The sequence below is a fragment of the Trachemys scripta genome, chromosome 10 (genome assembly GCF_013100865.1).
Source record: "Trachemys scripta elegans isolate TJP31775 chromosome 10, CAS_Tse_1.0, whole genome shotgun sequence".
NCBI classification, from domain to species: Eukaryota; Metazoa; Chordata; order Testudines; family Emydidae; genus Trachemys; species Trachemys scripta.
In genome coordinates, this window is record NC_048307.1 from 61,099,996 (window position 1) to 61,115,236 (window position 15,241).

Below are 15,241 nucleotides of genomic sequence, written 5' to 3' on the forward strand. Positions count from 1 at the left end.
GATTTCTGCTACCTGGGTCAGAGAGAGAATATGCACACCTCACTGCAGCCTGTCTCCCACCTCCCTGACCTAATCCCCAATTAATCTACCCCCTATGCTACTAGAATTAATTTCTTGCTGAATACAGAAGGCAAGGTACTTGGCAAGGTTGAATAAAGATGCAACCCTGTTTGTCAGACATGACTCCTTTCTTTGGTTATAAGCTCTGCCTGAAAATTTTATGTTGCTTGTGGAAACGTCCTCTGTATCTGACTCTAACCTGTGAAATAGCAAACAAAGAACAGGGTGGCTGTCACGTGACCTTTTAAAATGATAGTTACTATATAAATTAATTATATAGGCCTGTTCTCTGTTATCTGGCAAGTTCTAATTAGTTTGTCTCTTTAAACATCTGTCTCTCTGTGTGGTAAATTATACCATGAACATTATTCAATGCATTTATGGTTGGCTGCCCTTGCTAGCAGAGATATGGAGGTGATGAATGACCCTAACATATAAAATTTTCTTTTCTTCTTGATGTGGGGGGAGGTGCAAGTTTCACTTGCCATGTTTTCCTAGAGAACAAATGGCCTTTGCTTTGCTGTGAGAGCTGGTGTTGAGAGGAAAGGAGGGAAAACTAGCCCCATCCCTCAATCTCCAGGAGTCTCAAAATTCTAGATTACACATAGCTTCTCTTTTTGAAATTTTGGAGTGGTGTAATTGGTATTGGCATATGTTGTTTGTCAGAAAATGTGCTTTCACGATTTCAGCCAACGAGTCACTTCCATTATTACAAGATCTTGCTCAGTTTCTTTAGTAATAAATGGTCAAGTTGGGGCACCTGTCAAACCCATCCAAACCTCTTCTGTGCATTCAGTTCTATATACAGGGGAGAAACACAGATAATAAATGAAAACTAACAGAGAGCAGAGATTGCTACCATGTTGACCGCCTCTAAGACAAGGGGATGCAAAGTTGCAAAACATATTAAGACCATTATGCTTTTTAAAATGTGGCTTGACTGTGATCAGTATACTATATTATTTATATAGTGATATTGTTTCTAACTGGCAATTAAATATTAAGATTTATTATAATACACACAAGAGGTCTGACTACCATTTTTATCTGCTCCCTGATGGAATATATACAAATCCCTTCTTAAAGTGCTGTTTCCATTTAGAAAACAAATGGGACATATTGTAAGTGTGTAACTGCTCCCCCACACTGCTGCCAGCCAGCACCATCTTTACACCTACATAAATGAGGCACACCTTTTTATCTATAGTCACTGACAAATGCAAACAGGTGACACACAGGCTGCTCGGCTGTGTGCTAAACAGGTGGAGCTAGAAAAATACTCCCGCTAGGTATAATAAGTATCTCCGATTAGACCAGCACATTTCTTGAACAGAGTGGAGGTAAGTTTTTTTTTTTTTTTATACATTTTTTTTGGTATAAAATTGTGTTTAACATAGTAGAGGACAGCTTGATTAAGAGCAGGCATACAGGTAGTTTAAAGTGCATGTGTCTGAGCCTTCATATATTTTAACTAGCAGTTCCATGATTAGTCTGTTTTTGTTTTGAGCTTCACCCTTATTACTGTAAGCTGATCTGTTTTGAAGCCCTCCCGCGCCCCCCCTCTTCCCCCCCCCCCGATCAGTAGCTACATGTTTTTTAGTGAAAACATGAAGTAGCTGTTTGTGTACAGAGGGCATGTTGCACTGTAAAGGGAAACATCCTGTATGCCAGGCTTATTTCCTTAACTTATCCACAAACAAAGCATTCAAGAGTAAGGAAGCTTTATCACACAGCAACATCATGGTATTGTTTATAACCAAATGTACCCACGGTGAAACGTGACCATGTAAAGCCGATAGAAGCCTATTAATGTGAAACCACCTTAAACTAATGTGAATAGACTCATTTATTAGGAGCAGTACTTGCCTCAAGAAACATGTAGCCTTTCCTATTGGCAGAGAAGTAAGTAGTGGAGTAGGCATAATTATTTGGAGATGCCACAGACATGACCACATTGAAATAGATAATAATATGATCATACAGATCATACTAGCAGTGCAAACTGCCAATGGAGCTTCCCAGATTTTCATATTCTCTGTCCATCCCAGTGTTTTACTATGAAGTATCAAATGTAACCACAACACAAGAGGTTCATTAGAAGAGAAGAGCTGACCTGAAGTACTTGCTGTGTGACCTGTTCCTTTGATAACTTACAGTTTTCAGCAAAAAGGAGTTGCTCTTTGTATTTCCTACTCTTAAAAATAACGTTGAGGAAGTCCCTTCCAAAACGATTTTGGACCTCCTGCTGGGTTCTAATTATATCCAACTCCCTCCTAGATTTCTTATGCCTTCCTTTAGGGCACATTAATGTGAATGGAAGGGATTGAAAAGTGTGCTGCAGTGCTGTGAGCTTGATTAAAAAACATGTGAATGAAGAAGGAGTTCTACCAACTCCTAACTGTAGGTTAGATGTCTTCTGTTTTTTTAATGATTTTAAAATCCACAATTCTTCCCTCTTTTGACATCTTCCCAAAAAATGAACACAGGCTGAATTATTGTCTCTAATTTGCATTTATATATGACTTTTAACCCTGATAGATTCCAAAAAGCTTCACAAGCTGTATGCATATGGGCCACTGAAATGAGGGCAACTTTGGTATAGAGAGTAGCAACTAACACTGAGCAATGCATAACATACAGAAGTGGGTGGGGAATTTTGGCCAAAGGATCCAGGCAAACCCCAATTTATGGAAGTTCCTTGGCATTTTTAATGCCTAGCCTGAGCAGACAAGAATTTTGTTTTGAAAACAAATGGCAAGGAAATCGGTTTTATTTACTGGAAGAATGAAGGACTGAACTTACCCATCTAGGGTCTGAGCTGGTGGTTACAGAGAGCTGGGTGAAATCCTGGCCTTACTGAACCCTATGGGAGTTTTGCCATTGATTCACTGAGGGCAGAAATTCATCCTCTGTGTATTTTAAATCTATGACTTGGGCCACCAAACCGTCACTTTCATCTGTCCCATCTCCACCTTTTTTTCATTAAAGGTTTATATACATGTAATACATATTTTTTAAAATAACAAACACTGGCTATTGTATAAAAAAACCTCAATAAAAAGTGTTTAAAAGTATGTTTGGTTTTTTTTTTTTTTTAACTCCTTGAAGGATTTTGTTGTTTCGCACACTGTCAATTTATATAGTAGAAATTTGGATGCTTCTAGGTTCCTGGAATGTAAGCCTTGTAAGGCGGAAGGTGGAGAACACTTTTTAAATATTTGTACAGGGAGGAGGACAGGGCTGGGACGGACTGTGAAAGTAACGCTTGCTTCTCTTCAGGGTTAGGTTCAGCCTTTCACAGTAAACATATCCTGGAAATATTTGAGTACTGGGTTTATCTTGTAGGGTGAGACGTGGGAGTGATATACACTGTAACTTGACCAAGGAAGATCTTTTCCTTGTCAAGGATTGATTGGAATGTATTATTCTTTTATTTTGTGTTAAGGACTCCTGGCCCTGTTCCCAGCCATTTGCAAATTGTTAATTACAAGCTATATGGTGAATTAAAGTAGGGGTAAAAAGCAGTCTGTATTGTGTGGCAGCTTATCCAAACAGGTATTATGCAAATTCCTGTATTGGAAGATGTATATATTTAATCTTGTGCTAGCTCTGACCTTTGTTCAGTGGAGGGCGGTAGCTATTTACAGTAAGTTTTAGCAAACTACACAAAGTGAGATGACGTATAATAGTTTCCTACCTTTCCAAACGTGCTGCTGCTGATAAGAATACTTGCACTTCTGTTGTATCTATCTTCTGAGGTCTTTATACACACACATTTTACTCACAACAGCAGTCTGTTAGGAATAAAGGATAGCATTACTACTAGTGTCTTTAGTGCACGCCAGCAGGGTCCACATGGGCCAGTCAGTGCACAACACACCGGTGCACATTAGAATTACACCTCTCTAGTGCAGACTAATGCACCATGTAGATAAGCTCCCGGAGAGGGATGCCCTGTCTTCATAACACACTAGTCCCAAGTTGCACTTGTTGAGTATCTGGGCATTTTTTAAATACTAGTAATTTTAGAGATTTATGCACAACAGAATGTATATTTAAAAAGAGGGAAAGTTTACAAAGGACTGCAAAGTAGCTTGGCAGAAGATGTGGAAGCATTAATTTCATCACAAACTAAATATTAGGAAGGAGTCATAGTCAATCTGTTCTCAGGGGATAGCCGTGTTAGTCTATATCCACAAAAACATCTGAAGAAGTGGGGTTTTTACCCACGAAGCTTATGCCCAAATAAATCTGTTAGTCTTTAAGGTGCACCGGACTCCTTGTTGTATTTATAGTCAATCTGAAGATTTTAAAAAATGTTAGGGCTTTTGAAAAAAATATACCTCACAATGGAAACTTTTCTGGGGAATTGCTTGCTGTGTGATCCTATTTTTTTTAACCCCTCCCTCATCCCCAAAAGTATTTTGAGGGCCTTTATGAGCACCTGGGTGGATGAGGACTTCTAATATCTAGTTAAAGCATTTTACTGCAATGCCTTCCCTTCTGCTCTAGCTGCTTGTAAGACTCTGCAGTCCTTCATGCTATAGCATAGAGGGTAGGTGAATGTTTCTGGAGTGTCAAGCCTGCAACACAGCATAGAAATCATGCTGCTAGTTCTGAATGTCTTGTCTCATCTCATCTGAGGCCTTAATGTCATGACCACATTGTTATCATGTTTTAAAACTTGAGTGTGGAAAGTTGATTTAGCTGACCATGACTTTGTGTTGAGTGTAGAGGTGGAGAATTTGTGTCAGCTGTTCATCAACATGAGTAGCTGAAATGATGCAGAACAGGAGTGGTGCCTGGGGGGGAATTTTCATGGCACAAATGACAGCTGGGCACCAAACTCCAATTAAAAGTCAGTGGCCATGAAGCACCTACCTGCCACTTGTGCCTTTGACAAATCTTCCCTCTTGTCTGCACTGACCACAGTCATGGGGTCTGCACTATGTTGGCTAACTAAACTCATCACAGTCATGTTCTGTTTACAATATGAAATTTTGCAATAAAGCCAAAGCCTCAGAGATAGTTACGTTCCTACCTTAATGGTGGTGGTTGATGCCCACACACTGGAGGTCTGGAGTTTGTTCCAAACCTCAAGTTGTGCAGTAGAGACTAAGGTCTGAATTGATGCTATGCTATTGAGGACAGTTGTACTGCAAAGAATATAGTTGAAAGGCTATGGACTTAATGAAGTGATTAGCCTTACAGCTTTGTGTAGTTAGAGCAGTAAATAGTATTACAGTTCTAATAATAATATTATTTGCAGCCCAAATTGCACATTTTGCAAGAAACATGTATTTCATTTTATGGTCTCTTTATATTTTGATACCTTTTCTCCCCTGGTAATTGGTAATTTTTTGGTGCTAGATTTCTATTGCTTTTTGGAAGAGCTCCTCAAGTTTCTTTTTAGATGTTTTCTTTTACAAGCTGCATAAGGCAGCAAGATACTGGGGAAGGGGAGATCAGTAGCTACTCAAACAGGAAACAACTAGAGCACAATTCCCATGTGTCTTTTTCACATACACTGAATTTTCCCTGGAATTGATGTGGTTGGTTTAGGAATTGTTTTGTACAGTCTAGGCATTTTGAAACACCTAATTTTCACTTCAAATTTTAAATCTTATACTTTTTTCTTTTATGATCCCCAAAGGGGATAAGACTAGACATTTTAAATTCTAATGACTGATACAGTAGTAGTGTTTAGCAGTGTATTCAAACACCTAGGTTTAGTGATTGGTAAAACTGTTCAAACTATCATTAATAAACTACAAAAATACCTGAAAATTGTCTTCTATTTCATTACAAACTCAAAAATGGTCTTTTTTTCATGGAAACTGTTGCTCAGATATGCGTTTAAATGAAAAACAGGCTGTTTTGGAGGAAAAAATAGCTTTACATAAGAAACATAGGCAGTCACATTCATTTGCTTGTATTCCATGTGAAAATACTAATTCTTCAAAATTTTGCGTAAAGTGAAATCTTGGAAAATAAAAGTTTTAATAATAGGCAGTTCTACTGTTTTGGTTTTAATGAGCTGGCTATATTCTGTGTTGTAATGTCCACATGTGCTTTTCAAAGAATACATTATTTTTCAAGGGAGCTCAAACTAGCTTCTAAAACTGCACCACAGGGGTTTTTTAAATCCAAGATTTTGTACACACGTGAACCTGGATTTGCTAGTTATACCTTCACATCCTAGTGTTTTCATACAAGAAGGTAGATATAGAGAATTTGGGCTTCAGTTTGAGGTGGCCTTTGAAAATTTGACCATGCATGTACAATTTAAGTCCCAAATTAAAGACCTAGTACAGATACATATATATATAAAGGGCATTTTAAGTAGGTTGAATGTAACTGTGACCCAACATACTGAATGCTGCTAACAGTGTTCCCATCATGCCTTAAGAAAAGGGTAGTGAGGTTTTATATTAATTATGGACTTCAGCATCAAGAACATGGATGGAAAGTGTTGGAGAGACTGTTTGGATGATCTGCCTTCAATGACTAATGAAGAAAATGAACTCTTTAAGCAACACTTAGGTTGAGAGGATAGGTCAGTCTTCATAGACCATCCAGAGGAGCATCTCCTGAAACTCCCACCAAATTAATTTTGCATAACACATGGAGCACTTATTGTTAAGCTGTTTTTAAAAGAGCCTGGTATGGTGCATTCTGCCCAGCCCCACTCCCCCAAAGTGCAATATAGTTTGATTGTTTATGGCAATACAGTGCCTTTTATTGAATTGTGGTGGGCAAAGTCAAGAGAATAAAATAGATTCTTCATGTATTCCAAATCTAGTATGCTCTGGTGAATACTAGTTCAGCCAGATACTGCAGATGCATTTATATAACTGCTGCAACTTTCAGATGTGGATGAAAATTAGTTCTGTGACTAATGCTGTGTACAGGGTTTTCCAGAGTACTTTAATTCTGTACTTTGTTGCTTTTTATAAAAAAGTAAAAATTTTATTTTCTCCTTTTTTGTTTCTAATAAATGATGGTCTGTAGCAACTCTTATTGAGGAGAACCATCCTGCATTCACTTGCACCCTCCATTGACAGGCAGGTAGTTTATTCAGGACAGCTGATTTCTCTCTTTATCTAACAAATTGAGCCTGATTTTTCTCTCACTTACATTGGTGTATATCGAGTAATTCAGTCAGAGCCATTGGAGTTGCACCTAGTGTAAAACTGGAGTCAGAGTAGAATTGGCCCTTGGCTTCTTCTAAAATTATGAGCCAGAATCAGTTCTGTTGTAGTTAAGCACTGAGGTCGGTAGATTTGTGTCGCTTTATGTCAGAGCTGAATTTGGCATTGACCTTTCAAAATGTTAAGCCTGAGCCTCCGCTCCATCAGTGACCTTCAGTGGGGTTACACCAGAATAAAACCAGTGTTAAGGAGGGCAAAATCAGGCCCGTTCTTATCTTTATTTTAAATAAGTTGCAAAAAAGCTTTAGTGGAGACTTAGAATTAACAAACTTATGTATTCAGAATACTGCCATTTGCTTTGTGTAATGAAATGAGAAGCGTTTCTTTGTTTTGCTTTTTAAAGGTGGTCTACAAAGATCTCACTATGTCTGATGGAGACTACGATTACCTCATCAAATTCCTAGCACTCGGTGACTCGGGAGTAGGAAAAACCAGCATCCTTTACCAGTACACAGATGGCAAATTTAATTCCAGATTTATCACGACAGTGGGGATTGACTTTCGGGAAAAGAGAGTGGTAAGTTGCAGCAACTCTGTGGGCTACTTTGAATGTACAGTTATTTAAAAAATTAAAAATCTAGCCATCAACTGCATAAAAATTACTCTTTTAAAACCTGATCTCCTGATCGTCACTGCATAGTCGACCATATATCACGGGCACAAAATACCACCTTCTTCTCTCTCTAGGAACAGCAAATAAAACAAAAAAGGCTGTTTCTGTGAGGTCCACAAAAGAATTGTTTTGTTACTCCCTTCTGCAGAAGCGGTTAAGAAATAAACCAAGTTCAGTAGCCTGAACTGATAGGAATGGATGATGCTATGGCATTCAGACCATTCCTTGTAAATTGAACTGCCATTTTCATCAGTAGACTTTCCACAAGGGAAGGCCTGCAGAACTGGCCCCAATTAAAGATGCATTGGCATAAATTTCTTTATAAGCCAAAGTGGCTAGTAAACAAAGACAACCATGTTAATTTTTTGTGCCACTGAAAAATACGGGGTAGGGCAGTGTTGAATAATTAATACTTTCTAAATGAAAGGGGCAATGCTTGTAGGACGCCTAAGTTTCCTAAGCAGGTACCTATGTTTTCCAAACTCCTAAGCATCAGAGGTCAAAATGTGAAAACTAAAAGCTATTCTAATACATTTATTTAACAAGGTCTCAATTTTAAATGCAACAGAGTTTGAATGGATATCTACAAGATTTCCTCCTTTTAATCACTTTATAGAGAAAATCTGTGATCCATACTGAATATTTTAAGGCCATTTTTTATAAAATTGGAAAATTTTTAGTTGCTGAAATTTTATCTGAAGTGAGGATGCTGTCAGTAAATATTGTAAACAATTCATGCCATAATGATAAAATTCCAACAGGGCATCCAGTACAGAAAGTAATCTGGCATTGGGCGTTGGATCTGGGCCCTGATTACCTGGGAAACCCATTTTCCTAGTGTCTTCAAAGAATCAAGGAGGTGGCTCCTAAATTATCTAAAATATATGGGAAACGTTTTTTGATTTGAGGCAATGGAGAACCACAATAATTACCATACCACCACTCCCTGCCGCACTTGCACATTCATAGTTGGCACCAAGCCCATCTTGTTAGCATACAGGGGTTTCAGACGACTTTCGGCAGAGTCACTTTACCTGGGCTACTCACCCCACACTCAATATGCATGAGTACCAAGGGGTTTTCATGGTGCAGAATGTTCTTGTTCAGTCTTGCTGCTGATGGGTGAGTAATTGTTCTAATGGAGTAACCAAAACCAAATTCTCAAAATGAATATTTTCCAAGCAAGAGACAGTTAAACTTGATGGTTTTGATTTGATAGGCCTGTCTGACCCTCTGTGACCATTATCCTGTGACACATTCTGTGCCAATGATATTGCCTGTATATCCATAACTTCTTTAATCTTAGGGTTCACTAATACCAATAGGAAAAGGAGAGGACAACCCAAACTGAGATGTCTTCTAGACAGTGACTTGAAACACTATTTCCATTTGATTCTCTTCATACTCAACAGCTGTCTTTATTTATATTCACCTGCTAAATAAGCTACTGAGCTTTTATTCCAGTTCCTGTTCTTGTAAGCTATAATATGATAAGATCTACACTAGATTCTTCTTAGCAACCTTGTGACAGTTAAACACAAGTCATTATCTCTACAGTCATATTCTGTTTTGCTGACATGGTTCTGTTAATGGTACAAATATATTGCCATATTACGTTATCTGATTGCGCTTTTATAATTGTTTCAATTTGAACAGAGTGAAACAGTAATAGTAAAAATAGAAACTAGAAAGAATCAAGCCTGCCTAATGCAAATCATAGCCACATTGAATTTCTCGTTAGGTCTTCATAGCTTATTGGAAACATTTTCTTTTCTCTCATTTGATGCTTTTCCTTTCTTAAGTATTTTACGAGAGGGCAGGATCAAAGTGGGAGCCTACAACTCGGCCCCATAAGGCAAAGAAATGGTGTCTGTCTGTAGTGTTGACTCTTAGATCAACAATGCATTAGATTGTTATTGGAATCAAGACTGATTAAAGTATTATATTTTAAACGTCATTTTTTTGCTGTGCTGTTGAGTGGACTGCTGACACTTGGAAAATTGTCTGTTTATAGGTGTACAGATCCAATGGGCCAGATGGCATTAGCGGCAGAGGACAGAGGATACATCTGCAACTGTGGGACACTGCAGGACAGGAAAGGTGTGGCCTTTATATGAAGCAAATGTGACTGTGCTTACTAAACTATTAACTGAACTCAAGTGCATGAATTCTCCTGTTGTCTGTTGTATTTTATGAGCATGACTCATGAATCAAAATGTGCCCTTATTCTGACATTAACAGCAATGTGATCACAATTTCCCCTGAAAGGGGGGGGGGGGCAGCTGTTTCTTACCTATAGATGCTTTTTTTCTCTATTTTCTATATATTTTCCTAGTCTCTCTCTCTCTCTCTCATAATCTGTTTTCTTAATTTATCTTCTTGTGCTTTCGTTCATTCTTCTGAAGATATTAAGACTCAGTGGAAGCCATACACATGAAGTCAGAATGAGGGGTCTGCCAGAAGTCTGCAGTGCATATTTGGTTATATCGACCTGCACTCTGTTTAGGCTTTCATTAGCTCTTGTAGCCAGCTAGAAGTGTCTGTAATTTATTTGAATGGTAACTATTGAGGATGATATATATTATGCTATGCTAGCAAATTTATATCTAGCTCTGTATCTCCAACAATTTGCCCTCTTTCAAGAACAAAGCCAGTAGCTATCTATGGGTCACATCCTGCAGTCTTTACCCAGTTCTGAAGCAGGCAAACCTTCCACTGTCTTTGTGAAAGTAGAGATGCAGGATTCATCCCTTCCTTTATAAAGATTAGGTAGATGGCTGGTGAGAGTCACTCTCTAATGTTCTATCCTGCATGGAATCAAGTTTTTGTCCTGAATATTGTTGGCAGTTTCTCTTCATATAAAAAGTAAAAGTTGTGCATATTCTTCACCTGTCCTGTTTGTTTCAAAGTACTTTAATATCGCAACATTTTTGGTCTGATGAGGTTTTAAAATATTGTCAAATTTTAAATGCACAATAATAAATTTCAACATGATTTGAATTTCACTTTGAATAAGATACTTTTTTCAAGCTGATCAAAATGTGCTGTATAATGTAAGGCTTGAGCCAAAGCTCACAGAAATTGATGGGCGTCTTTCCACTAACTTTACTCTTGGATCAAGCCTATAGTAACTTAATTGGTTCAGACCTTATGTCAGCAGAAATCAGACATGACTAGTGATGGTTCTAGTACAATTAAATTTTAGATTGCCTCACTTATCTGCCTATTTTATAGTATGATCATTTTTCAGAATTTACTCATCAGCTATACCTTATGAAAGGGAAACCAGCTACAACTGTGCTTTGTATTTCTAGGTTTCGTAGCTTGACAACAGCTTTCTTCAGAGATGCTATGGGTTTTCTTCTCCTCTTCGATCTGACAAATGAGCAAAGCTTTCTCAATGTCAGAAACTGGATAAGTATGTCACGTCTTTACTTGTATGTCACTGTTTTTCCTGTGCTGTATTTAGAACTATGGAGAACTCCACAGAGGGGATAAGGCCAAAAATATTTGACTTAAGGCTTTCTAGAAAGGAACAAAATGGAAATCTGTATAAAATAGCTGTGAGTGAATCTGGTTTCCAATACTGTATCTGAAGCCTAGGCTTTTTTAACTTGCTTGCTGCACTCACAAAACCTCAGTCAGGCTGGTTTCATACCCCTGATGTTTGAAATACAATGTGAAATTGGGTGATGTTTAGTAATGAAATTTGAAATCGGCCAACTTGAAACTCAGTCCTGATTCTTTTTGATTGAGAGCTTGTCATGGGCACCACTCAACACCTGGCAGTTTTGTTCTGGAGTTTGTTATGGAAGAGACAGGAAACACTTGCCCAACTGTTAATCCAACAGGAACAGGGAAGTACTCACTTTCCCATTACCAGCAGCTCACTGGAAAAGCTCAGAGGCAGATCCTTAATCCTTAGATTGTGGGTTCACAATCTAGCACTCTAGGGATTACGAGGCGCATCTGCCCCAGTGATTTGGATTTCCAGTGATTGGCTGACAAATGGGTGCAGGCATGTTCCTCAGCTCCACTCCACTGCACCGTAGCAAGAAGTTTGGTGCATTTTGTCCCCGGGTCAGAGCCATTAGTATTGGGAGTGGTAATGGGCAATACTAGATGACGTCCCCCTACAGGCTGATGGGGAGGAGCATTGTGCTTAACATAAAATCTGCACATAATAAAACCAGTTTGCATGAATTGTTACTGAAAAGAGGCATGTGTACAGAATACCAAAAACCATCCATGGCTACTGGTCTATCGTAATGTCCTTTCCTCCGTATATCCTAAATACTGCATTCTCCAGTACTATAATTGAAGAACTGCGAGTATTATAGAAAATCTTATCAAATATGACTTCCGTGGAATTGCCATTTGAATGGATTTGGCTTGTTCCATGTATTTTCTGTATTTCTCTTGTCCTGCTTTTTAAATACTAGGCATGTTTGGACTGGAGTAGGATTTTTGTTTGAGATAATCTGCTTGTCTTCTTTCACCCAATGTCAAAACACTCTGGCATCACAACTGGTTGTGGAGATGATTGTCCCAAGATGGATTAATGACTTCATGTGGAGGGAAGGGTGGTCTGGTGTCCTAGCGCTCAGGAGACTGGGCTGAGTTCCCTGGTCTGCCACAGACTTCCTGTGTGACCTTTGGCAAATCACTGTGTCAGAGAGTTCCCCATCTGTAAAATGGGGATAAAAGCACTTCCCTACTTCAGTGGGGTGTTGTGAGTGTACATTAAGGATTTTAAGCTCTTGAATGCTATAGTAATGGGGGTCTTATAAGCATCTAAGATAGAGTAAACAGCAGGACCAGATGAACTTGTAAGCAGCAAAGATCCCACTGGAGTGCAAATATCTCTAGTGCTTTTAATAAAATAAATTAAAAAAAAGGTTGGGGAAGAAAACAGGTAAGAAATTGGCAGCAAACTTATTTTTTTCCTGTCCAAGAATTACTTCACTCAAGTTCTCCATTTCCGTTTTAAAAAGGCACTCATGTTCTAAGTGAACTTTATACATAACAGAATAAGATAAGCCCTGCTTTTACTGTTTGTTTTTGCTGTTAGGCCAGCTACAAATGCATGCGTATTGTGAAAACCCTGATATTGTATTATGTGGAAACAAAAGTGATATGGAAGACCAGAGAATGGTGAAAGAAGAGGAGGCAAAGGAACTTGCAGAAAAATATGGGCAAGTATCTTCTTGTTGTGTTTTCAAAAAACACATTTAGTTTTGCTTTAAGGTCTGTGATATTGCTTTGTGTATTGGAAGGCTCTTGTCAGAATGGTCATCTTGGAACACCCCAGGGACCTGTCTGATCTCGCATCCTGTCTCTGACAGAGGCAAATGCCACATGCTTTAAGCAAAGATATGCACCTTATTGTGCAATACTCCAGCATGGGGGAGGTATCTTTGTGCCCCTCTGCCCTTGCAGTAGAAAACAAAGTAAACACCTCTCTATTACTTGATGGAGAATACATTTCATTTATGAGGAGATGAAGCTGCACAGCACACCACAGAGTCCTAGAAATGGCTATAAGGCTGGAAGGGACCTCAAGAGATCATCTAGGCCATTCTCTTTTCCCCCTCTGCCCCCAACTAATGATGAGGCAGGATTAAGTATACCCTGACAGGTGTACATTTAGTCTGTCCTTAATACCTCCAACCTCTCTAGGTAACTTGTTCTAGCACTTAACTACCCTTAGAGTTTGAAAGGTTTTTCCTAATATCTAATCTAAATCTCTCTTGCTGCAAATTAAGCCAGTTAATTGTGTCTTACCCTCAGTGGACATGAAGAACAATTGATCACTGTCCTATTCAGAACAGCCTCATCTACATATTTGAAGACTGTTATTGTGTCCCCTCTCAGCCTTCTCTTTTCTAGACTAAACATGCACAATTCTTCAATCTTTTTTTCTCATAGTTCCAACCTCTTCTAGTTCCAAACCATGTTTTCTAAACCTCTTATCATTTTTGTTATCCCCTCTGGACTCTCCAATTTATCCATGTCTTCCTTAAAAGTGCGGTGCCCAAAACTGGAAACAATAGCCCAGCTGATGTCTCACCAGTGCTGAGTAAAGCAGAACAATTAATCGCTGCCACGGTAGCGGCCGGAGCCCCGGGCAGCGTGGGCTGGGTAGTACTGAAGGGCTTGCTGCAGGAGTCTGGCTCCAGCCCCGCCCCTTCTGCCCGAGGCCCTGCCCCTTCTGGGGGCCCAGAGCCACCCCTCCACCCCCCCTTACCGGTACGCAGGGCAGCCGGGGTCTTGGGTAAGTCTGTTAAGTTACTTTCAGCGCTGCATATGGGACTGTGTCAAAAGCCAAAATCCTGATTAATACTACCCTGTAGTATTTAGTATGACTACAGTAGACAGAGGACCTAATTTCCTTATGCAGTGAAACCCAAGAGTATACTGACCAAGGTTGTAAAGTCACATTTGTGCATCACATTAAATTCTGGAAGAAACTGGAGGCAGTACTAAACAGTGTCACTCTTATTTTAAAGTTAAGCTTAGCCTCACAAATTGTCAACCCCATTATTAGGGAGGAACAGAGCAAGATGGGGTTTAGTGCAATAATACTTCCTTCCTTTTTCCTGCTCTGAGTTGAATGCTTGTGTAATGCTATTTGTGGGGCACTAACCTCAAACCAGTATAGTTTTGTAACATGTACCTTTATAAAAAGGAATGGAAATTTGGGAAATGTGAAGAAGTAGATGATGTATGTTTTATATTGAAATCTTTTTGCATGCCACTTCATACATTGATATTACCTGCAGAAGGTGAAATGTCTGTTAATCTTGTGGTCAAAATACCAACTTGATCAATGTGGGAATCAAAAACTAAAGGCTGATTCATAGATCAAATTTTACTCTGTGGACTGCTATATGGTTCTCAGTACTTGTAGGTGGATGAGGAAGGTTACTACTAAGAGGAATGTTCTTACATTTTCAAAAGATGGGGTAGGAAAGAGGAAAAACCCTGCCTCACTGAGTGAGCTGCTGCTGCTGCTAACCATTCTGGATACTACTGAACATTTCCCCCCCCCGCCCAAGCCTACTACCAGTAAATGTTGTTGTGTTTAGAGTGGGATGTAGAGGAGACAGTCACTAGGAGACTGATTAGTCCATTATTAAATATTTAAGGCTTAGCATTTTAACAGCAGTAACTAAACCTCACAAATTAAGAGAAGACAAGCAAGAATTAACTGCATTTTACAGATGGTGGTGACCTATTAAGGCTCCCATGCATGGGAGCAAGAGAGAAGATTTTAAAATTCCACCTGTAATTTATCGGTGTAAATTTGTGCCTAAATAAATAGTAATAGGGCTCTCCCTCTATTAATCCGACAGGT

At 39.0% G+C, this 15,241-nt stretch overlaps 1 protein-coding gene across 7 annotated transcripts in view; it reads left to right on the top strand.

Moving 5' to 3' along the window:
* The window catches only part of RAB27A (RAB27A, member RAS oncogene family), a gene marked incomplete at its 3' end in the record, with an annotated part of 73,359 nt that extends 60,279 nt beyond the window's left edge, over nt 1-13,080 (top strand). For 6 of the 7 annotated variants that reach the window (XM_034783174.1, XM_034783175.1, XM_034783171.1 and 3 more), the window contains 4 exon segments: nt 7,615-7,788; nt 9,899-9,984; nt 11,199-11,302; nt 12,956-13,080. In XM_034783174.1, the coding sequence (XP_034639065.1) occupies nt 7,636-7,788; nt 9,899-9,984; nt 11,199-11,302; nt 12,956-13,080 (468 nt within the window). 7 annotated transcript variants of the gene reach the window in all.
* Between the last annotated feature and the right edge of the window lie 2,161 nt (nt 13,081-15,241).